General features: G+C 39.3%; 2 protein-coding genes and 1 long non-coding RNA gene across 3 annotated transcripts in view; all 3 read left to right on the forward strand.

Annotated features, from left to right (window-relative positions):
• Window positions 1-25,180, forward strand: part of LOC113161780 — a 100,722-nt gene that overhangs the window by 56,558 nt on the left and 18,984 nt on the right. Inside the window, exons 5-10 of the mRNA XM_033326569.1 lie at window positions 11,008-11,220; window positions 11,462-11,686; window positions 12,249-12,602; window positions 22,305-22,529; window positions 22,653-22,910; window positions 23,019-23,273. Of these exons, the coding sequence (XP_033182460.1) occupies window positions 11,008-11,220; window positions 11,462-11,686; window positions 12,249-12,602; window positions 22,305-22,529; window positions 22,653-22,910; window positions 23,019-23,273 (1,530 nt within the window). The remainder of the gene's footprint in view (window positions 1-11,007; window positions 11,221-11,461; window positions 11,687-12,248; window positions 12,603-22,304; window positions 22,530-22,652; window positions 22,911-23,018; window positions 23,274-25,180) is intronic.
• On the forward strand, window positions 653-7,168 carry LOC113162178 (B-cell receptor CD22-like). Its single transcript, XM_026360213.2, has 8 exons — window positions 653-1,055; window positions 1,207-1,461; window positions 1,729-1,986; window positions 4,002-4,250; window positions 4,914-5,007; window positions 5,088-5,148; window positions 6,740-6,915; window positions 7,085-7,168. Exons 1-8 carry the CDS (start codon window positions 764-766, stop codon window positions 7,149-7,151), a joined length of 1,452 nt encoding a protein of 483 aa, XP_026215998.1. The 5' UTR covers window positions 653-763; the 3' UTR covers window positions 7,152-7,168.
• On the forward strand, window positions 13,182-15,330 carry LOC113162187. Its single transcript, XR_003298794.1, has 3 exons — window positions 13,182-13,327; window positions 14,971-15,058; window positions 15,173-15,330. It is a non-coding gene; the product is annotated as an uncharacterized LOC113162187 (long non-coding RNA).

Raw genomic sequence — 25,180 nt, forward strand, 5'->3', positions numbered from 1 at the left:
CACAGGAAGTACAATAAACTAAATTACTGCAGTATTATGTTGACATTGATCATTGAAAATATTTAATTTCTCAGGTGTTCGTGGTGAAAACTGCAACAGAGTGATTTATACTGAGAGAAGCATCTGTGTCTCTAAAGGATCATCAGTGAATATTTCCTGTACTTACAACAGTTATTATGAGGTTACATCTAAATTCTGGTTCCGTCCTGAACGTGGTCCTCAGTGGAAGAATCCTTCACAGTCTGAGGACCTTCTTACAGACTCCCAGTATACAGGTCGTGTTCAGGTCCTTGAAACAGAGAGAGGACGCTCCACTCTGAGAATCACTGACCTGAGAGAGACTGATTCAGCCCAGTATCAGTTCACATTCACAACACAATCCTTTGAATGGGGCAGTAGTTTACCTGGAACAACTCTGACTGTCACAGGTATGCATGAACATGAAACTCATCATGCAGTTGACAAACTGTTCTTCCTATAACACTTTGCTTTAATGTTTTTCTCCTTGACTTAGATATCTTGCCTTGTGCCTCACTTGTAAGTAACTTTGGACAAAAGCAGAATGACTAAATGTAAATGTAGTTAATGTCACCTAATATAATATAATGTTGAATACTGTAGAAATTATGTGTTTATTGTGAGATTAAGTTCATTCTTGCAATTTACATTTTGATATTTGTAAAGACAAAAGTGAAACAGACACACAAAAGGATAAACACAACCTGCACATAGTTTCGAATGGTCCAGTGTTTAAGTTTCCTTCATGTCCTCTGGCCAGCAGAGGGAGGAGTTGAACTGGAAGGTTCATTTTATGAGACGTTCCTGTTCCTTGTTGACAGATCCAGATTTCCAGGTCCAGGTGATCTGGACTTCTGTTGGTCCAAAGCTGGTTTGTCACAGCAGCTGTCTTCCTCCTGGTCGTTCTTTTGTCTGGTTCAGGAATGAAAATAAAATCCATGGAGAAACTTCAACTTCATACAGTGGATACGTTGACACTTCACACAGTTATTCCTGTGCTGTCGAAGGACACGAGGCCTCCCGCTCTCCTCCAGTGTGTGAGTGAGTTTACTTGTCAAGTGTGTTACAAACAAAATGTCATTTGGTTTGAATCTTTTTGGAATTGTTATGTTGATGGACTCAGGAAACATTCTGTCAAGTCTTTGATAGTGACACATTGAAAGGTTAATGTCTGTTTATATCCTGCAGATGCTCCGAAGGTTCCCTTTGTGTTGAAGAATTACCAAGGTGACATTATGAAGGACAGCCCAGTGTCTCTGAATTGTAGCAGTGATGCAAACCCAGCCAGTGAATACAGCTGGTACAAGAACGAAATACTGATCAATAAGGAACCACAGCTCGTCTTCAGCTCCATCCAGTCCTCTGACTCCGGAGAGTATTACTGTGTAGCTGAGAATGATCTGGGGAGAAGCACATCTGAATATATCTCCATAAATGTGAAATGTTGGTGACTTCCATTGTATTGAATCAAATGAAATAACTGTTATCTGATTGTTCTTTAACTAATGTGAAGGTTGAAGGAAAACAACTTAAATCTGATGGATTTGTTGAACCTGGTGAACAAAGAAAAAGTTTAGCAGATTATTCTTTTTTCATGGTTCACGTTTTCAGTAGATGTCGAGGAAACAGTTCACTACTGACTGTTTATACTAACTATGCTGTTTTAATCCTGAATATTAATCATCAGGTCGTGATCTGCATCTTTTCTAGATGGTCCAAAAAACTCCAACATCTCAGTGCGTCCCTTTGGTGAGATAGTGGAGGGTAGTTCAGTGACTCTGACCTGCAGCAGTGATGCTAACCCAGCAGCTAATTATACCTGGTACAAGGGGAACCAAACAATACATCATGGACCAGAAGGAACTATTCATTTCACCTCCATCAGCTCTAAGGACAAAGGAACCTACTACTGCAAGTCTGAGAATCAATATGGGGACAAGTCCTCATCTATATCTGTAGACGTCCATTGTGAGTACAAAACTTTTAAAACACATATATGTGATGTTTGTCATCTAGGTCATGGTTATGACAAGTAGGTCACTGGACTGTCATGATCCTAGCCCCATTTCCTGTCTTGTACTTTTATTTTGCTCTCTTTCCTGTTCTCCACAGTGTTTTTCATCTTCTTCATTTAGCACCCTTATTATTTAAACCTGTGTCTAGTCGCTCTCTTTTTTAAGCACCACTCTGTTCAACATCTTCTTCCACAGGTAGTTTCGATGCTACTCTCCAGCCATTCATCTTACCTTGTTTCTAGCCTTGTGTTTTGCCCTGTGTTTTGGACCTCTGCTCTCACTCTCTGATCTGGACCTGGACTTCAGATTTTGTACCTTTGCTCTCTAAGTTTTTGCCTTCTTTTTTGGCAGTGGTTTTCTGTTGACACTTCTTTGAATGCTTTTTGTTATCCCCTTTTGTTCTAGCTTTTTGATTTTCTGTTTTGTTTGTTCATCATTTTCGTTTTTCCTTTTGGACATAGTTCTTGCCAAGTTTTGTTAGAGATAAAGATAAAACTTTATTGATCCCACAACAGGGAAATTCACTTTAATATTCACAATTAATAGCTCACAAAGACATTTAAGGTGCAAGAAAGAGGAGTAGTTATAAAAATAATACAATACTTTAACATATTTACAGAATTGTGAAGTGAAATCTACCAGATATATTAATAACTCTATTTCAATCTGAAACAGCATGACCACTGTGGCGATGATTAGAATGACCAGAAGAATAGAGTTAAACTGTTGACTTGTACAGTCTTACAGTGGTGGAAATGAAAGATCTGCAGTAACCCTCCTTTCTACACTGAGGATGTCTCAGTCTGCTGCTGAAGGAGCTGCACAGAGCGTCTACTGTCTCATGAAGCTTGGCAAGCAACCTCCACCCACCCACATCTTCCACAGATTCCAACAGGCAGCCCAGGACAGAGCTGGCCCTCCTGGCCCCAGCTTGTTCAGTCTATTACTGTCCCGGTTTGTGATGCCTGCACCCCAGCAGAACACTGAGGCTACCACAGAGTCATAAAATGTCCTTAGCAGAGTCCTGTATACTCCAAAGGACATCAGTCTCCTTCTTGTACAGTTCATCAGTGTTGTGGGATCTGTCCAGTTTATTATTTAGGTGAACACCCAGGTACTTAAAGCTGTCCACCAGCTCTTTCTCCAGAGATCTATCATCATCTCTTATAATTTACTGGTATTTAAGCACAGCTGGTTGCGCTCACACCAGTTTACAAAGTCTACAATAGCTGACGTTGTTCTCTACCAGCCGCTCCTTTAGCTTCTTCTTGAAGCTGTCCTTGGTTGTACTAGAGTTCACGCTGAACTCTCCTCTGCTCCTCTCTGTCTCCTAATATAAAAGCACTCCTTTTCATCTTGTTCAGCAGAGCTTTAAATTCAGGGGTCACCTAGGTTATTGGAGAAAGACGGCACCCTCCAGGTCGGCACAGTGTTCTGCACACAGTTGATGTAATAGGTGATGCAGTTACTTTGTGTTCTGTACTTAGACACATGTTTTACCATGTTTTGTGGTCACTTTGTTTCCTAGTGCCTTAGCCACAAAGGTTTGGTTCTTTACTTTCTCTGCCTGATCCTTGATTCATTCTTTTGACTTCTACATTATTCTTTTACAATAATTCTTAATCTCATAGTGTCTGTCATTTTAATTGGGTCCATTAAAACCCTTCTTCTTGAAGAACTTCCTCTGTGATGGCATCTTTAAAGCAGATCCAGTTGCTACTGAGCAGCATTTTTGGGAAAAATCTAAAAGAGTCTTTTCGAATAACAACACATTTACAGTTCTAGATTGGTGGTTTGATTGTTCCATTGGGGTTTGTTTTCTTTCTAGCAACTGCAGGACAGAACTGATCATTATTTTGTTTTATTCGGGATGATTTTCTCATGAAGATACAGGCACATTGATTTGTTTGCTAATATTATTTATTGCTATTATTATTGAATTGTTTCTCTGTACATACTGTCCTTCAGATCCTCCAAATCTTCCCTCTGTGTCAGTGAGTCCCTCTGAGATAGTGGAGGGTAGTTCAGTGAATCTGACCTGTAGCAGTGATGCTAACCCAGCAGCTAATTATACCTGGTACAAGGAGAATGAAGAGTCACCAAAAGCTTCAGGACAGATCTTCACCATCACTGACATCAGAGCTGAACACAGTGGGAATTATTACTGTGAGGCTCAGAACATAAGAGGACGTCATAACAACACTTTACATCTCACAGGTAAAATCTTTAATTGACTTACAGATGTGCAATTCTAATATCAAATACCACCATTTGTTCTAATGCCGATAAAATTACTTAAAATTAAAATTAATTAAAGTGTATAATACAATACTCTTGTAACCATCATCCTTCTCCCTTCCTCATCTTCCAACACCTCCAGAGACCACTTCAGGCAGAGCTGGCTTTTATTTTTGAGTTTTTTTATGGTGATTCCACTGAGAGACGTCCAGGAACACAGTCCTGTATGAGCTATGTTTTAGTGAATATCCAGCATTTCCACATCTCTGCTACTTAGACTTAAAATGCTGATTAATTAATACGAACATCACAAAGCTGTAGGTTCTGCATGCATGAAATGTGTTGGCACTTGTACTGCATCATCCTGACAGGTGTTGGTGATATTTTGTTCGCTTCATATGTATCAGTGAAGTCAGGCTAATAAACATTTGGTGCTGTGAACTGTATTGTATCATTCAAATTATTTTTCCAAAAATAATCATGCAGTTAAATCAACCCATCTCTGAAACACGTACATTATGACTATGACCTGGGTTGTCTTTAAACTAAGTGAAGATGTCTCTATAAACTGCCTTCAATGCAGGTGATCTTTGGTTTGATCTTTGGGTTAAAACATCTTAACAGATTTTCTTTTTCTTTCAGTCACAGTTTTCTCTGGACCACTGAAATCAGCAGTCATTGGAATGAGTCTTGTTTTCTTCCTGGCTATAGTCCTTTTTGTCTTCCTACTGATAAGGTGAGAAGATCTGTTGTAATAAAGTATTTTTCGTCAAACACTTAAAAAGACACATCATGTTTCATAATTCTTCTGTTTAGAAAAACAAAGACCTCCAAGCGAACATCTGATCCTCATGAAAGACCAGACGTCTGTGAACAGGTGAAGCTCTGATGTCATAAAATATAAAATCTAGTCCTGTTCTGGTAAAAAGTACAGATTTGATTGAGATGCATTTTCTGTTGCTCTTCTGCCATTCATCTTCTTCATAGACATGAATTCTGTCCAGATTTCTGTTAACATTAACACTGAACCTCCTCTTTCCTTGGACATAATTTTGGTGGATTCAGAACACCCTGATAAACAAAGTGAAAAAATTATGCAGGATGAAAGTGCATTATGAGAAAATTTCATAGCAGTACCTCAGGATGCTACTCTGTAGTTTTATGGCTCCCGTGAGCTTGTATGCATGCCTGATAATATAAGGGCATACTTGTAATGAGACAACAGAAAGTGTCCTGAGGTGACTCGTCCCAGATCTGGACCAGAGCATCACTAAGCTTTTGGACAGTCTGAGATGCAACCTGGTGGTGTTGGATGGACCTGGACCTCTTCCCTGCATACTCTCATCTACATGAGGTCAGACATAGTTGTGCACTAGGAGGAACCCAGGAACCGCTGCACCAGCCTAGGGCCTGACAATGGGTCGAAATATTTCCTCTCAACTGATGGCACTCAGGGTGTCATGGCCTGTAGAGGTCTAGGTGCCCCTCCATATACCTCCCCAGATTATTACTGACCATCACTATCCCACCACCAAAGCTGTCATGCTGAGCGATGTCACAGGCAGCATGATGTTATCCATGTCCTCTCCAGACCCTCTGCCAAATGTGCTCAGGGTGAACCCAGTGGCTGATTGACAGTTCCAGTGTTCTATGGCAAATGTCAATCGAGCTCCTGAGTGAGCACAGGGCCCACTAAAGGATGTCAGGCCCTCAGGCCACCCTAACAAGTCTGTTACTGATGGTTTGGTCACATCAGTGGCCTGCTAGAGGTCATTTTGTAGAGTTCTGGCAGTGCTCATCTTATTCCTTTTTGGAAAAAGGAGCAGATACTTGTCCTGCTGATGGGTTAAGAACCTTCCAGCTCTTGTAGAATAACCGCCTGTCTCCTGGAATCATGCTTCATGCTCTTGAGACTGTGCTGGGAGACACATCAAACCTTTTGGCAATGGCATGTATTGATGTGCCATTCTGGAGAAGTTGGACTGCCAGGTATCACCTCATGCTACCAGTGCACACACCAGTGACACAAACCCTCACTAGATGCAAAGCTAGTGAAAGAAAGATGATGAGACCTTTGATTTTGGTGACCTCTTGTGTCTCAGTGTTCTGTTGACTCCATGTGACCTAAAGCACAGGCTGTTTTCAGTGAGCTGTAGTATCCTTGGTAAGAGTCAGCCTGTCCAAGTCTGAGGTCATGGTGGCTTTCTGGATTAACTTGTTCTGATTAAAAACATTTTGCTGCATCAAGTGATAATGTAATTTAGAGTATTTTGTATTTAGATTTGATCATCAGACGATTGATGGTGTGCACATGCACCGGATTGGTTGGACTCTGGAGAAGGACTTTTAGGCTATCATGCTGAGCTTGTTTCCATTATGAATGAGACAAAAAATAAATAGATGCTGAATAAATCATTGATGTTCTACTAAATTGCTGCAGAGATTTAAGAGTTGATTTGTTTCTGTAGCGTCGTCCCACTCAGTCGGAGGAGACAGATGATGTTCAGTATGCCAGTGTCCACTTCATGAAGTACCAGACAGATCCTATCTACTCCAACATCACAGCAGCTGGAGCCCAAAGACACAGGGACGAGGATGAAAGTCATAAATATGCTGCTGTCAAATTTAACAGGGCTGCCTCAAGGTGAGCAGCTCTTCATAGACCACAACATAATAGAACTCATAGGATGTTGTATTTCAACATGCTTCTTATGTTGCATTTGCTTGTTCTGCTTACAGTTTTATTATCACTGTTACACTACTGTATACCAAACATAGATGTATGATTTACTGCTTGTTGTTTTCTGTCTCAGAACCACAGGTCAAGTCTCTGGGGACGATGCATCTGCATTGTACAGTACAGTCAACAAAATCTGCTGAACACAACATGACATTTATCATCTCTCTGTGTTTTTTCTTTATGTTTTAATGAGATAACAAAGAGGAAGGTTGTGTCTGTGCAGTATGTATCAGAAAGGCAACAGGTGGTAAACTTGAAATACATCTCCTATAATTATAACATAGTGTGTACAACAGCAATAATGGAGAAGAATGTGCTTAATGTAATGTATTTGTAGTTTCATACTGCTGCCACTAAATGTCAGTAAAGGCTCAGGTTTTACTGAAGGAAACAATTTCCAAGATCCTGTCAGATAATTCTTCTACATCACCAACACAGCTCTTTAATACTGCATATTTAGCTGATATCTTTATTTTGTTCTGTATCTGTTCTTTATTTTTCACATCATTATGTTCTCTGGGCCTATTTATATCAGCGAAGAAGAAATAAATCTGGTTTTGATTTCCTAGTGTCTCTTTGTTTAAGACACAATGAGCAACAGAATGTGTAAAAATTCAAAACTAATGTAACTGTGAGATTAAATAAAATGCTCACAACTCTCATAAAGGTCATTTAAATGTGTGATTAGTGAAACAGGTTCGAATGCAATAAACTGAATAATCAACTGGATTTCAGCAAAGTTTAAAGAGTAGTACTGTATAATCTAAAATGTGTGTGGAGAATTACTCCACCGCACAGATAACATCAATGTAAGAAAACCTCATGAGTTAAACTGAGATAAACACAGACTAACAGTGGAAACAAAGTAAAGAAGCTGCAGTGATAAAGATGTTGCATTTGAAATATAACAGGGTCATCAGACCAACATCAAACAGATGTGTGATCACAGCTCCAGTCCTGTTTGTCTGTGTGAAAATAAACTTAACAGTGAAGCTGTGTTTGTGCTGCAAACTGTTACTATGAGTTAGACATGAGTTTGTAATAATAATTTTAAACAGCCTAGAATATTTAAAGATAAAACTTGTGATGATATGCTCCAACAGTGTCTAAATATTGCTCCTTTTGTGGTCACTATCACTGCACCACATCTAGTCGTCTGGTCATGTGGTATGCAAAACCCAAAAAAACACAACTTCCTGTCTTCTGCTATGTGGTGCATGGCTGAGAGGATTAAATTCTTCCTGAATTGAAAAAGAGGAAAGGTTAAAAAAACCTTTAGTAATCAGTTAGTGAACTGATATAGTGCAGTTCTCTCTATGTATAACATATTCAACATCACATAATGTTATTTTCTTGAGGTTTTATTAGCATCTGGTTCATGTCAATTTATAAAGAGGAAGGAAGTGTGAAACAACAAGGTGTGATTTTGTCTACTGCCTTCACCCCCCGGCCACAGAGGACAGTTCAAGACAAGAGCTGAGAGCAGCAGATATGAGTTTAACAACATCAGTAATTGGAGTTATTGTTTTCCTTCTCTCTACACCAGGTAAAGTGTTTTCTTATTTCCACTGTACGATGTGCTGCTCACTTATAGTGGAACTACTTTAGTTGTGGTCACATCTGTATGTATTTATTGATTTTTGGTGAAGTGTGGTGAGATGAGGACCCTGACGTCCAGAGACAAGGCTGTGGTGAAATATTGAAATGTCCAGAATAAACATGAAGCTTTGATTTATTCTGTTGAGCTGTCGTGTAATTTTATATTATCGTACAAATATCCAACGCTAAAACTTTTTATAGATGTCAGACACTATTACTGTTGGGTCTTGGTGTATTGTCCAAGGACGTCTAAACAAGTAGGTATTAGAAACAGGGAACTGAACCACTGATACTAATCGTAGCTGAGTGCTCTCCTACTGGAGCTACTACTGAAAGATGTACGCAGGTCCTTTAGTGAAAGTATCAATACCACAATACAAAATATCAATTAAAGGTTCATTTGATTCTGCTAAATATAAAGGATCAACTTTGTTAGAGCAATAAGATCTGGGTTATTAATTTACTACTTACTGTTCGTATCCTCACTTCCGTAGGATGTGGACGAACTCAGTACTGAAGTAGAAGTTAATTAACCAACCTGAGTCAGATCTGAGTACAAGTACCACTTCTAACTGACCTGATCACCTTGGTTGAAGTACTACAGTACAGAAGTACATGCTCTGAAATTAACAAAAGCACAAGTACTACACTAAGAAACCAGATTAAAGAAAAGTAACTCACTTCCTCAGTCTGCTGTTCAATGTTGATGAAGTGACATTTCACATTTCATCCACCAGATGTCTCCAGACTTTCTTTCTACTTCCTGCTCACCTCCTCACTCACCTGTTCCCAGTGTTGTCATCAGTCCCTCATGTTCTCTGTGAACCTGGATCTTACCTACAAACCACCTGTGTGATGTTTGAGTCTGTCTGTTCTGGGTCTTCTTCTTGTTCTGTTGGACTCTGCCTTTGCCTCCTTTTCCATGTGTTTGTGTGGATCACCTGTCGGCCTCTTACCTACCACTGCCTTTAAAGTGAAGAGGAGTTTTGGTAGTTCAATGTCAGTTTCTCTTTCTAGTTAATTTACATTTGAAACACATCACATGCATCTGGCTGCAACTTAAGAGCAGCAGCAGAAGAAACTTCTGGAATTATTTAAATGGTACAGTAGTACCAGTACTAGTAGTAAAGGTTTCAATCATAAATAAATATGAAATGTTTACATAAAGCAACTTTAGGTTTATCTCAACACTGAAGTAAATCTGACTTTGGTTTCTGCTGTGCTCTGTGTTCCAGTGGTGCAGGGTCAGAATGACTGGGGAGTAACTTACACTTCTACTCAGATCTGTGCTGTAGAAGGATCAACAGTGGACATACACTGCTCCTACACATACCCATCCAGAATATCAAGAACTATTACTACAGTTAAAGAAACACTCTGGTTCACTAGAGTCAGTTACTATGAAGATGTGGATCTGAGAACAGCCTCAGTGTTCGCAGGTCGTCTGCAGTATTTCTATAATAAGAACAGCTGCACTCTGAGAATCACAGACCTGAGACAGAGCGACTCAGGTGTGTACTACTTCAGGTTCATAACAACCCAACCAGGAGGGATATATACAGGTGAACCTGGAGTCACTTTAACTGTCACAGGTAACATGTTCATTATAATATTTGTTTTGTTTCATATTTTTAAGATTGAGAAAATGCTACAGTGAAAGTATGAGGATGAAAATGTCCTGTAAGGTGTGAGCTTTAACTCACATGATAAAATATGATAACTTCTGTTATAGTTCTAAATGATTCAGTCAATTTAATGAACATTTCTACAAACTGAACATGGATTTAGGATATTTACACGTGGGTTTAAATATACTGTTTTTTTTTTTCTTTTTTGCAAATTCAGTTCTACAGGTCAAAAGCTATCGATCCAGGTCAGAACTTCTGTGTTCCAGCAGTTGTCGTCTACCTGATCATCCTTCTTACATCTGGTACAAGAATGGAGAGAAAATTCAAGGAGGAACATCTTTGTTTTCTTATACAGAGAACATTTCTTCTGCAGACAGTTATTCCTGTGCTCTTAGAGGACATGAGGATTTCCCTTCTCCTTCAGTGTGTGAGTTTACTCCACAGTCTTCTAACATTAAACCATCTGTTGACAATTTACCTTATTGAACTGTCCCATCAGTGCAGTTATTTACAGTACAAATCACCCGTTTACCACTTTCTATATTAAGCACTACATTATTACAGTCAGTAACTCAACAACAACTAAACCTGCTGTGTAAAAATGATGTTTAAATATTTTATGTTTCAGGTGTCAATGATCAAACCTGCAACAGAGTGATTTACTCAGACAGAAGCATCTGTGCCTTCAAAGGTTCATCAGTGGACATTTCCTGCGCCTACAATAATTACAGATTTATCACATCTAAATTCTGGTTCAGTCCTGAACGTGGTCCTCAGTGGAAGAATCCTTCACAGTCTGAGGACCTTCTTACAGACTCCCAGTATTCAGGTCGTGTTCAGGTCCTTGAAACAGAGAGAGGACGCTCCACTCTGAGAATCACTGACCTGAGAGAGACTGATTCAGCCCAGTATCAGTTCACATTCACAACATCAGACTTTGAATGGGGCAGTAGTTTACCTGGAACAACTCTGACTGTCACAGGTACTGATCAACACAAACTGATAAATATAGAAAACACATAATTAGTATATTTAGTTTAGGAACTTTATCTTTTAAAAATTTGAAATACATTTATTAGATTCACAGTAGTTTAGTGATTCTTCTTAACACTCAGTGAATTGTATGAATTGAAAACACTGTATGAAATCTGTTATTTTGTCTTAGTTTTTGTGTGATTCTGTAATCTATAAGCAATATAAACACATCTGTTCTTTCTTTAAAGATCCCGATCTGCAGGTGCTGGTGTGGAGATTCTCTTCTACTAAAGTATGGCTGAAGTGTTACAGCAGCTGTCGTCTACCAGATCATTCTTCTTACATCTGGTACAAGAATGGAGAAAAAATAAATGAAAATCAACAAGAAGTATCACAAAACTCACTGTTTTATATAGGAGACAGTTATTCCTGTGCTCTTAGAGGACATGAGGATTTCCCTTCTCCTTCAGTGTGTGAGTTTCCTCCACAGTCTTCCACTAACACACAGTAACAGCATCTGATGTTTGAGTTTTACTTTAACTGCTTGTAATTCAGTAGCAGCTGGTGACTCAAACATTTCACAATGTTTGAATAAAGTCATATCACTGACGTCCAGTGACAATTTAGATTTGTTTCATTTTTATTTCACTGCAGGATTAAAACTTACAAATCTTTACTATACATAAAAAATGTAAAATGATTTAATAGTTTCTTTAGTCTTTGTTTAAACTTGTGGAATCATGTTAATGTTATTTAAATAATTTGACTCTTTTAAATCAACAACATTCATTGCAGAAATTCTGTAATGTGTCAATCTGACTTTTCTACTTTCAATTTCAGGTGCAAACATGACTCTAAAATGTTTATTTACATTGTATTTTACTTCAAAGTTATTTTACAATGATAAACAAAAGTGAAAAAAAACAGTGGTAGATGTATAGTTTAATTTTGTCATCTGTCATCTTGTCGACCTAAACAGTCAAATATGTAATAAGTTTTCAAACAGGGTTGTTTTAAATATATTTTATCTTTCAGGTGTTCGTGATGAAAACTGCAACAGAGTGATTTATACTGATAGAAGCATCTGTGTCTCTAAAGGATCATCAGTGAATATTTCCTGTACTTACAACAGTTATTATGAGGTTACATCTAAATTCTGGTTCCGTCCTGAACGTGGTCCTCAGTGGAAGAATCCTTCACAGTCTGAGGACCTTCGTACAGACTCCCAGTATAAAGGTCGTGTTCAGGTCTTTGAAACAGAGAGAGGACGCTCCACTCTGAGAATCACTGACCTGAGAGAGACTGATTCAGCCCAGTATCAGTTCACATTCACAACATCAGACTTTGAATGGGGCAGTAGTTTATCTGGAACAACTCTGACTGTCACAGGTACTGATCAACAGAAAGTGACAAACACAGCTTCACATTTTAAAACCTTTGTTTCTCCACTTTCTAATAAGGAAGTCTTATAGTGGTGTGATGTGACTAAAGTCTATATTAATTATTTAAAATATAACTTATGAATCTTTTGTAGATTAGAGATAAACAACATCTACTAATAAGATTTGTGGTTATAAGGTTTTAATAGAGATGCTTTTGCCTTTTGCATCTTTCACTTCAATTTAAGGTTCAACCAGCAAAATATTTTTGCAACTCATGTTTTCTCATGAATGACTTGTAACTGAGCTACATAGTGTTTACTGGGAAAACAACATATAGTAGTAACCACTAAAACATGTTTGATTATTCTCATTGAATTTCGGGAATGGATGATGTGATACTGGAACTATTTCACTTACATCAGTATATTTTTTATCCCCTTGCTATCTGATGAAACTGTCGGTTTTCTCCTCCAGATCGTCCAAATCTTCCCTCTGTGTCAGTGAGTCCCTCTGAGATAGTGGAGGGCAGTTCAGTGACTCTGACCTGTAGCAGTGATGCTAACCCAGCAGCTAATTATACCTGGTACAAGGAGAATGAAGAGTCACCAAAAGCTTCAGGACAGATCTTCACCATCACTGACATCAGAGCTGAACACAGTGGGAATTATTACTGTGTGGTTCAGGACACTACGGGTCATTATAACAGCACCTTACATTTGATTGTTGTGGGAGGTAAGTTTTTCACTTTGCTCTTAACAGACACACATGTTGGCTTCTTATATAGCTCATCAAAATACTTAAAAAGTCCAAACTTTAAATCACGGAATAAAACTTCCTGTTGCCAGGTTGTGTTTTTTTTTTCCTTGTTGGTTTATAGCAAAACCTGTGGCTGACACTGACTAACAAATTATGTCACAGATTCATCAACATAATTATGTAAAGTCTCATGTCCTAAATGGACTTGGGCAGGGGCGTGATTCAGACTCTCATAACCTCTCAACCGGTGTACCGCAGGGCTCAGTGGTTGGTCCTCTTCTTTTTTCCCCCCTCTATACTTATTCTCTAGGCTCTATCATCCATTCACATGGCTTCTCCTATTACTGGTATGCGGATGACACACAGGTCTTCCCATCTTTTCCGCCAAATGACTCCGTTGTCTCGTCTCGCATCTCTGCCTGGACGAGAGTAAGACTCCTTCAACTTAACGTTCCCAAGACTGAAGTCCTATTTTTCCCTGCCAGACCTTCAGCTCAACACAACATCAGCATTAACACTGGTTCTGCAGCGACTGTCCCCGCTAAGATGGCCAGAAACCTGGGGGCATCATTGATGACCCACTGACCTTCATGGAACACATCGCCATCAGAAAGATCAGACCCTACCTGATGGAGTATACGACCCAACTCATTGTACAGGCGTTGATCATACTTTGCACTTAAAAAAAAAAAAAAGTGCAAAGAGATGTACTCACATCTCTTGAAGCAGAAACACATTTTTTAAGCACTTTGCTTTGATGTTTTATCTCCTTGACTTTTCTTTTGTTTGCTTGCCTTGTCCCTCACTTGTAAGGCACTTTGGATAAAAGCATCTGGATGAAGGACCCCATGGCCAGAGATGAAACTGAGTACAGGGAAACGTTTTCAGGGTTTTCTTGATAACACAGGTACAGGTGAATGAGTCAGATGAGTTCTTGTAGAAAACTTGTCAGTGCAGGGTGAGTGTGGAGGTCTGTGTGGAAACCGGACGTAACGTCGCGACCAAGATGGCCGACCAACGGGGAGGACATGGAACAAAATGGAGGAAATGGAGCTGGTTAAAGGATGGCGACTGACAAACGGTGGAGAGTGTCCAGGAGTGTAACCACTAGAAGGTCCACACAGAGTTGAAACAGGGTAGGAACAATGAGGGAGAGAACAGATGAGGAAAACACTCACGCAAAGGCAGGTTCAAATCTGGTGAGGGGAATCACACAGAGACTCGGGTGCAGGTCCGGGGTGGGAACAGGCAGATACAGTTCCAGGTCTGGTACTGTGAGCAGGGTGAATAAGCAGAACTCACAGCACCAGGGGGTTCAGGCAAGAGACAGGGTCCAGGGCAGGCAGAGTCCCAAAAAGTTAGTCCAAAAGAAACACTGGATAGAGTCCGGGAGTAGAGGACAGACTATCTGGCAGGGGAGAAAGGCTAGCAGGCCTGTATATATAGTATCGGGAAAACCAAGTGCAGTCAATTAGGTAAGTGAAGGCAATCAGACTGGGAGGAGGAAATAGGAAGTTGTCAAAATAAGGGCATGGGGGAAATACAGGCAGCAACGAGGCTGGAATCATGACAGCATCTGCTAAATGACTAAATGTAAATGTTTCTATTTGAATTTCCAGGTAAATCACTTCTTATAATGAACATCATCAGGTTGACTCTTGTGGTCCTGATGCTGATTCCTCTGTTTGTCGTCAGTCTGTGTTTGAGGTAAAACAATAAAAATCCATCAATTCCATCACTGTTCTTTTATTTTCTTACATTATTGATTTGTTACATTAATTCACTTTATGTATTTTTATTGTTGTTGTTTTTTTAATCCAGGATGAAGAAAACTAGGAGCTTAAAAACTGAATTGAATCAACGTGTAGAGATGATAGAGATGAGAGAGACTATTGATAACATGAACCCTGTAATATGATTATTACAGTGAAATTACAACTTAATTTGTTGTAAATCTCAGCTCATTAAGTTTCATTTAAATGAGGTTGTGATTGTCTGTCAGTTGCTGTTTAAACTAGTTTAGGTTTAGTTTGACTTCATGATCAGATCATTTCTACAGTTTATCATCAGTTTCAAAGAGACTAGCAGCGTACTGGGTTTAAGAGGTCTGCAGCTACATGAAGAGGAAGATAGGAGTGGAACTGTTCTAACAATGTGTGAAACCACATCAGGATATCTGAACATCCTCTATACCTGAGCCTAACCCTAACTACCCAGTCGCTCCCTAACTACTGGGGGGGAACATCTCCATTTGTAAGACAGATTCAGAAAACACCAGCATGATAGTAGGGATAGGATAGTTTCTTCAATCCTCACGTTGTTCTCCAGTCCATCGTGTGGCTTTAAGTGATGAACAGCAAAATGTTGTTTCCTGGTTCTGATTCAGTTTCTCTGTTTCACTGTCCTCTAGTGGAAAATACTCAGTGTTACACATTCAGTCTTCATTACTCTGGCTGTTCCCTCCTCAGTCATTTTATAGGAAAAATAAAAACTCTGTTCGTTTGATCATGTGACTCAGTCTCAGCACAGATCAACTGAGGAAACATCAGAGGTGTGAAAGCTGTTTTCACTTCATTAATCCCATTGGGAGGATTCTTGTGAACAAGCAGCTGCATGTTAGGTTTTAGGGTTTAGTGTCTTGTCCAGTGACACTTTGACCCTGGGGTTAATGGAGACCTGCTCTGCCACTCGCCCCCCAATCCTCCCTGTTTTCTTCTCTTTATATTTCTTGTTTTTATCCTCCACTGTCATTGGGTGATATTCTGATCTTTAGTTTTTTTGGATTAGTTTTGTTGTTGATTCTGTCTGTCCTCATTAAAACCTGTTCTCTCACTTCACTGTCCTCTTCCTCACATGTGGTTCCTCAGTTCATAGAAAACAGCTCATCTCATGTGGTCAGTAGTAGAAATAAATTCAGACTCTTAAATACGCCCAGTGTAAAGCTGTAGGTTTTGGGTGTATGAAATGTGTGGAGCACATCTCACCACATCTCTAATGTCGTCGTGTCACAGTGGTTTCAGAACAATCACGTGTACTACAACATATCACACTTCTTATCTGCCCTGAATCTTGTTGTGCTCCACTGAGACGACTGCCTTAAAGAGTGTTGGTGAGGTATGATGTGGTTGATCCACAAATCCAGTCTCCAATTCTACTTTTTAATATATAACACATTATATGTATAAATTTCAAAACACTATACAAGTTATTTTTGTTGCATCTGGTTCATGATGTATTTATATAAAGAGGAAGGGCGTTTATAACACATGTAGTGTGATTTTGTCTAATGCTCACACTCTTTCATTCTACAGAAGACTTGAGAGCAGCAGATATGAGTTTAACAACATCAGCGTTTGGATTTATTGTTTTCCTTCTCTCTACACCAGGTAAATATATTCACATTTCCACTGTAGGACATGTTGAACACTTATTCAGAGCAGCCTGAAGTAATTTGAATGAGAAAAGTGGAGTAAATAAAAAAGACCAGGTCTGTATCTGTGTCTGTTTTCTGTATCATATTTAGAGGAAGTAGCTTCAACTGAAGTCAATATATGGAAATACTGAAAGGATTTTACCTGTAACAGTCAAAGTGACTCCAGGTGAACCAGTAAATCTTCCTCCTGGATGGTTTGTTATGAACCTGAACCTGTACACAGCTGAGTCTCTCTGTCTGAGGTCTGTGATTCTCAGAAAGCAGCTGTTCTTATCACAAAGATGCTTCACACGACCCGAGTACTTTGAGTCAGTTCTCAGATCCACAGGTTCATTATCCAGAATATTAGTAAACCAGAATGTTTTCTCAACTATAATGTCAAGGTCATCTTGTGTATAGAAAAGGTGCTCTGAGATTAAATTGAATAACATCGACTTTTATGTGCAACAAGCTCCACCTGAGAACACTAAAAGTTTGAAATTCAAAGTCAACTTGAGAAACAAACTTCTTGCAAGAAGGATCATTTACTATTCACTGACCTCCACTAAATTCTTAATTAATTTGAAGTTTTAAAGTATATAAATGCTTAAAAATCACTTAGGTGCAAAGATACAAGTACTCCACTAAACAAAGTAAGAAAAAAGTAAATGTACTTAGTTACTTATTACCTCTGCTCACTTCCTCAGTCTGCTGTTCAATGTTGATGAAGTGACATTTCACATTTCAGCCACCAGAAATATGTTAAAGTGTCACTAAGGAGGTCCAAACAGCTTGAAATTGGTACTATATATTACATTTCCTATAATTATAACATAGTGTGTACAACAGCAATAATGGAGAAGAATGTGCTTAATGTAATGTATTTGTAGTTTCATGCTGCTGCCACTAAATGTCAGTAAAGATTCAGGTTTTACTGAAGGAAACTATTTCCAAGATCCTGTCAGATAATTCTTCTACATCACCAACACAGCTCGTTAATACTACATATTTAGCTGATATCTTTATTTTGTTCTGTATCTGTTCTTTATTTTTCACATCATTATGTTTGGTTCTCTGGGTCGTAGTAAGACAGAATACATGTGTCTGAATGAGAGGGATCAAGGTAGAAGCGTTAGGTTACAGGGGGCTGAGGTGAAGAAGGTGCAGGAGTTTAAGTACTTGGGTTCAACAGTTCAGTGTGATGGAGAGTGTGGAAAAGAGGTGAAGAGGAGAGTGCAGGCAGGTTGGAGCGGGTGGAGGAAGGTGTCAGGAGTGTTGTGTGACAAAAGAGTGTCAGCAAGACTCAAAGGAAAGGTGTACAAGACAGTGGTGAGACCAGCTCTGCTCTATGGGTTAGAGACGGTAGCAGTGAGACAGAGACAAGAGGCTGAGATGGAGGTAGCAGAGATGAAGATGTTGAGGTTCTCCTTAGGAGTGACCAGGTTAGACAGAATAAGGAACGAGTACATCAGAGGGACGGCTCACATTGCCTGTGTTAGCGACAAAGTCAGAGAGGCCAGACTGAGGTGGTTTGGACATGTGCAGAGGAGGGATAGTGAATATATTGGTAGAAGGATGTTGGAGATGGAGCTGCCAGGCAGGAGGGCAAGAGGACGACCAAGGAGGAGATATATGGATGTTATAACAGAGGACATGAGGTTGGCTAGTGTGAGGGTAGAAGATGTTCATGATAGAGTGAGGTGGAAAAGGATGATTCACTGTGGCGACCCCTGATGGGAAAAGCCGAAAGAAGAAGAAGAAGAAGATGTTTGGTTCTCTGGGCCTATTTATATCAGCGAAGGAAAAATAAATATGATCTTTTTTTCCTCTTGTCCCTTTAATTTAGACACAATTCAAAACTAATCTAAGTGTGAGATGGGAAATATTCCTCTTGAATAAAATGCTCACCACTCTCATAAAGGTCATTGAAATAGGTGATTAGTGAAACAGGTTCGAATGCAATGAAATAAATAATCGACTGGATTTCAGCAAAGTTTAAAGAGTAGTACTGTATAATCTAAAATGTGTGTGGAGAATTACTCCACTGCACAAATAACATCAATGTAAGAAAACCTCATGACTTAAACTGAGATAAACACAGACTAACAGTGGAAACAAAGTAAAGAAGCTGCAGTGATAAAGATGTTGCATTTAAAATATGACACGGTCGTAAGACAGTCGGCAAACAGATGTGTGAGAAGAAACTTAACAGTGAAGCTGTGTTTGTGCTGCAAACTGTGACTCCGAGTTAGACATGAGTTTTAAAAACAGCCTAAAATATTTAAAGATAAAACTTGTGATGATATGCTCCAACTTTGGCTAAATATTGTTCATTTTTTGGTCACTATCAATGCAACATATCTAAAGTCGTCATGTGGTAGTTTCAGTATAATTATATACAGACCCAAGAGAACCCAACTTCCTGTCGTCTGCTCTGTGGTGCATCGCTGAGAGGATTAAATTCTTCCTGAATTTAAAAAGAGGACAGGTTAAAAAAAAACAATCCTCAGGAATCAGTTAGTGAACTGATAAAGTGCAGTTCTCTCTATATATAACATGTTCAACATGTGCATCACAAAACTTTATTTTCTTGAGGTTTTATTAGCATCTGGTTCATGTTTCCTATTAATGAAGAGGAAGGAAGTGTGAAGAAATTTAGGTGTGTTTTTGTCTACTGCCTTCACCCCCTGGCCACAGAGGACAGTTCTAGACAAGAGCTGAGAGCAGCAGATATGAGTTTAACAACATCAGTAATTGGAGTTATTGTTTTCCTTCTCTCTACACCAGGTAAAGTGTTTTCTTATTTCTACTGTACAATGTGCTGCTCACTTATAGTGGAACTACTTTAGTTGTGGTCACATCTGTATGTATTTATTGATTTTTGGTGAAGTGTGGTGAGATGAGGACCCTGACGTCCAGAGACAAGGCTGTGGTGAAATATTACAATGTCCAGAATAAACATGAAGCTTTGCTTTATTCTGTTCAGCCGACAATTTTATATTGTCGTACAAATATCCAACCCTAAAACTTTTTATAGATGTTCAGACGCCATTACTAAGGGATCCTGGTGTCTTGTCCGAGGACATCTAAACAAGTAGGTAAGAGAAACGGGGAACTGAACCACTGATACTAATCGTAGCTGAGTGCTCTCCTACTGGAGCTACAAACTCAGTACTGAAGTAGAAGTTAATTAACTAACCTGAGTCAGATCTGAGTACAAGTACCACTTCTAACTGACCTGATCACCTTGGTTGAAGTACTACAGTACAGAAGTACATGCTCTGAAATGTTGAACAAAAGCACAAGTACTACACTAAGAAACCAGATTAAAGAAAAGTAACTCACTTCCTCAGTTTGCTGTTCAATGTTGATGAAGTGACATTTCACATTTCATCCACCAGATGTCTCCAGACTTTCTTTCTACTTCCTGGTCACCTCCTCACTCACCTGTTCCCAGTGTTGTCATCAGTCGCTCATGTTCTCTGTGAACCTGGATCTTACCTACAAACCACCTGTGTGATGTTTGAGTCTGTCTGTTCTGGGTCTTCTTCTTGTTCTGTTGGACTCTGCCTTTGCCTCCTTTTCCATGTGTTTGTGTGGATCACCTGTCGGCCTCTTACCTACCACTGCCTTTAAAGTGAAGATGAGTTTTGCTAGTTTATTCTCAGTTTCTCTTTCTAGTTCATTTACATTTAAAGCACATCACATACATTTGGTATTTGCATTTATCAGTACTGTGATTTTGTGTCTCACAGTGAGGTGATGTAAGAATTACAAATAAACTAATATAAATAATAATTTTTCCCAAGTTTATACAAATTGGAATTCATTTTATTTTCTTTCCAAACATCTGTATCTCAGCACTAAATTAAATCTGTGGTTTCTGCTGTGCTCTGTGTTACAGTGGTGCAGGGTCAGAATGACTGGGGAGTAACTTACACTTCTACTAAGATCTGTGCTGTAGAAGGATCAACAGTGGACATACACTGCTCCTACACATACCCATCCAGACAAGATGACCTTGACATTATAGTTGAGAAAACATTCTGGTTTATTAATATTCTGGATAATGAACCTGTGGATCTGAGAACTGACTCAAAGTACTCGGGTCGTGTGAAGCATCTTTGTGATAAGAACAGCTGCTTTCTGAGAATCACAGACCTCAGACAGAGAGACTCAGCTGTGTACAGGTTCAGGTTCATAACAAACCATCCAGGAGGAAGATTTACTGGTTCACCTGGAGTCACTTTGACTGTTACAGGTAAAATCCTTTCAGTATTTCCATATATTGACCAGCGAGAAAGTAATGATGTATCTTTACCTGTGTGAATGTTGATATTTTGTTTATAATGTAATTCCTGTTTTTTCTAGATCTTAAAGTGAAAGTGATCCAAACATCTTACTCTTCTTACTGGATGACACTAAGATGTAAAAGCAGCTGCCATTTACCTGGTCAAACCTCCATCATCTGGTACAAAAACAATAAGAAAATTAAGGAAAATACAGAATTACATTATTCAGACTACATTTATTCCCAAGACAGTTTTTCCTGTGCTATAAAAGGACTCGAGGATTTCCCTTCTCCTCCAGTGTGTGAGTTTACTCTACAGTTTTCCACTGCACTGTTCTAGATACTGACCTCACGTATCTTTTACAGTAGCAGCCTCATCACAGGAAATACAATAAACTAAATTACTGCAGTATTATGTTGACATTGATCATTGAAAATATTTTATTTCTCAGGTGTTCGTGGTGAAAACTGCAACAGAGTGATTTATACTGAGAGAAGCATCTGTGTCTCTAAAGGATCATCAGTGAATATTTCCTGTACTTACAACGGTTATTATGAGGTTACATCTAAATTCTGGTTCCGTCCTGAACGTGGTCCTCAGTGGAAGAATCCTTCACAGTCTGAGGACCTTCTTACAGACTCCCAGTATACAGGTCGTGTTCAGGTCTTTGAAACAGAGAGAGGACGCTCCACTCTGAGAATCACTGACCTGAGAGAGACTGATTCAGCCCAGTATCAGTTCACATTCACAACATGGTCGTTTGAATGGGGCAGTAGTTTACCTAGAACAACTCTGACTGTCACAGGTACTGATTAACACAAAGTGACAAACACAGCTTCACATTTTAAAACCTTTGTTTCTCCACTTTCTAATAAGGAAGTCTTATAATGGTGTACTAATGTCTATTGGTGATTAAAATCATTTAGCAGATTTTTAGATGTTGTTTAATTTGCAAATGTTTTTTTCAGTTTCTATCTTTACTTCTACTTTTCATTTATTATTTTTATGCTCAATTAGATATTTTTGTAAAACATTAAATTCTATTGATTTCAAATGAGCCACATAATATTTACCATAGAAAAGCATTTTATACCAGTTAGATTATTTCTAAATGTTAAAATGTGACTATGAATTCTTTTTTTTGTTTGTTTGTTTATTTGTTTTATAAATTAATTGCTCGAATCGTCTTAGTTTTTGTTTTATTCCCGTGTTATCTGATGACACTGTGGCTTCGTTCTCTCATATCCAGCTCTCCAGGTCCATGTGATCACACTAACAGTCCACCAGTCTTATACTGAGGCAGAGCTCCAGTGTCACAGCAGCTGCAGTTCAGTCGCTCGTCTTTCCTACGTCTGGTTCAAGAATGGACAGAAAGTCATGAAGGAGGACGCTTTGTACAAAGACAACTTTTATCCTGGAGACGTCATCTGTTGTGCTTTAAAAGGACACGAGAATCACTGCTCTCCCTCAGTGTGTGAGTCTGTTCCACTTTGGAACTAATCAAATGTCTATCCATCTTCATATTATTGTGTGAAGGACTCAACTTCCACTACTCATGTTTCTCATTTCACTTTCTAAACCTTGTTTTCTCCTCCAGATGCTCTGAAGGTGCCGTCTGTGTCAGTGAGTCCACAAAGTGAAATCATGGAGGGAAGTTCAGTGACTCTGACCTGTAACAGTGAAGCTCAGTCAGCAGTAAATTATACCTGGTACAAGAAGAACCAAACACTGCTGAACAAAGAACCACAGCTCGTCTTCAGCTCCATCCAGTCCTCTGACTCTGGAGAGTTTTACTGTTCAGCTGAGAATGAGCTGGGGAAGAAAACATCTCCGTATATTAATATTAATGTGAAACGTGAGTGAAATGTACGACACTGAAAACAAATGTTACGTAGTTGAAAGTAGAATTTTTCTGTTTTGCGTGGCTGATTTTATATTTAAGAGACATTTTGAATTCCTCCAGATCGTCCAAATCTTCCCTCTGTGTCAGTGAGTCCCTCTGAGATAGTGGAGGGTAGTTCAGTGACTCTGACCTGTAGCAGTGATGCTAACCCAGCAGCTAATTACACCTGGTACAAGGGGAACCAAACAATATATCATGGACCAGAAGGAATTTATCGTTTCACCTCCATCCGCTCTAAGGACAAAGGAACCTACTACTGCAAGTCTGAGAATCAATATGGGAACAAGTCCTCATCTATATCTGTAGACGTCCATTGTGAGTACAAAACTTTTAAAACACATATATGTGATGTTTGTCATCTAGGTCATGGTTATGACAAGTATGTCACTGGACTGTCATGATCCTGGTCCCATTTCCTGTCTTGTGCTTTTATTTTGGTTTTCTTTTCTGTTCCCACCGACCTAAAGATTTAACTTTACTGATCCCACAAACAGGGAAATTCACTTGTTTAGAAGCTCGCAGAGAAATTTAAGGTACAAGAAAGAGAAGTAAATTTAATAATAATACAGGTATTTTAAACATGTTTACAAAAATATTATCAGAATTGTAAAATCATATCTACCAGATATATTAATAAAACTATTTAAATTTGAAACATTATGATCAGTGAGGCTATAATTAGTATGACCAAAGGAATACAGTTAAACTGTTGACTTGTACAGTCTTACAGTGTTGGAAATAAAGGATCTGTGGTAACGCTCCTTTCTACATTGAGGATGTCTCAGTCTGCTGCTGAAGGAGCTGCACAGAGTTTCCATGAGGTATTGTCCATAATGGATGTCAGCTTGGCTAGCATCCCAGGAGAGAACTGGCCTTCCATACCAGCTTGTTCAGTCTATTACTGTCCCTGTTTGTGATGCCAGCACCGCAGCAGAGAACTGAGGCTACCACAGAGTCATAAAATATCCTCAGCAGAGTCCTGCATACTTCAAAGGTTGTGTCTTTCTCTGGAAGTCTATCATCATCTCTTTTGTTTTACTGACACAAAGTTCATGATGGTTGACCTGTACTGCAGCTTGTTCTTATCAGACACTCCCCAACAATGGCTAAGTCATCAGAGAACTTCTAGAGATGGCAGCTGCTGTTGTTGTTGTTAGTAAAATCTAAAGTGTATCGGGTGAAGAGAAATGGTGAGAGCACCGTACCCTGTGAGGGCCCCAGTGCTGCAAACTAACACCTCAGACATACAGTTGTGTAGCCTCACATGCTGTGCCCTATTGGTTAGAAAGTGTGTTGTCATTCAACTCTTGCCCCATCCAGCTTCCCTGGCGGTATTGCCAGCTGAATGGTGTTGAAAGCGCTTGAGAAGTCAAAAAACATGACCCTCACAGCAGTTCTGTCATTTTCCAGTTAAGTCAGCTCCCAGTGCAGCACGTAAATGGTGGTATCATCCACCCTGATTTTTGGCCTGTAGGCAAACTATCACCATGAAGTGGAGGTGGTTGAGGATGGTCTTCATGATCCTGACGTCAAGGCTACAGTTCTGTAGTGGTTTGGCTCCTTGGCATGTGCAGTCTTAGGGACCAGAACCACACAGGAGGTCTTTCATGGGTTGAAAATGTTGGTGACCACCTCACAGAGCTGATAGGCACAGTCCTTTAGCAGTCTGGGGCTGATGCCATCTGGTCCTAAAGCTTTCCTGGTCTTCACATGTCTCAGTTCGTTTCTCACCTGGTCTCATGTAAAGGCCAAGGTTCAGTGAGGGGGGGGAAGGTGTAATGGAAGAAGGTGGTGGTACACACAGGGCATGTTAATGGAGAAAGACCGCACCCTCCAGGTCTGCACAGTATTCTGCAGACCAGAAGTTGATATAATCCGTGATGCAGTTACTTTGTTTTCTAGTGCTTAGCCACAAATGTTTAGTTCTTTACTTTTTCTGCCTGATCCTTGATTCATTCTGTTGTTGTTGTTGTTGTTGTTGTTGTTGTTGTTGTTGTTGTTGTTGTTGTTGTTGTTGTTGTTGTTGTTGTTGTTGTTGTTGTTGTTGAAACTTCATTATTTATTTATTTTAATTGGGTCCATTAAAACCCTTCTTCTTGAAGAACTTCCTCTGTGATGGCATCTTTAAAGCAGATCCAGTTGCTACTGAGCAGCATTTTTGGGAAAATCTAAAAGAGTCTTTTAGAATAACAACACATTTACAGTTCTAGATTGGTGGTTTG

This window comes from Anabas testudineus, chromosome 1, assembly GCF_900324465.2.
Source record: "Anabas testudineus chromosome 1, fAnaTes1.2, whole genome shotgun sequence".
Taxonomy (NCBI): domain Eukaryota; kingdom Metazoa; phylum Chordata; class Actinopteri; order Anabantiformes; family Anabantidae; genus Anabas; species Anabas testudineus.

Excerpts from the sequence above, each read along its gene's own strand:
- LOC113162178 (XM_026360213.2), top strand. The coding sequence starts at position 764 with ATGTCCTCTGGCCAGCAGAGGGAGGAGTTGAACTGGAAGGTTCATTTT. Across the intron at positions 1,056-1,206 it reads CTCCCGCTCTCCTCCAGTGT|ATGCTCCGAAGGTTCCCTTT; the intron begins GTGAGTGAGTTT and ends TATATCCTGCAG. Across the intron at positions 4,251-4,913 it reads CAACACTTTACATCTCACAG|TCACAGTTTTCTCTGGACCA; the intron begins GTAAAATCTTTA and ends TTTTTCTTTCAG.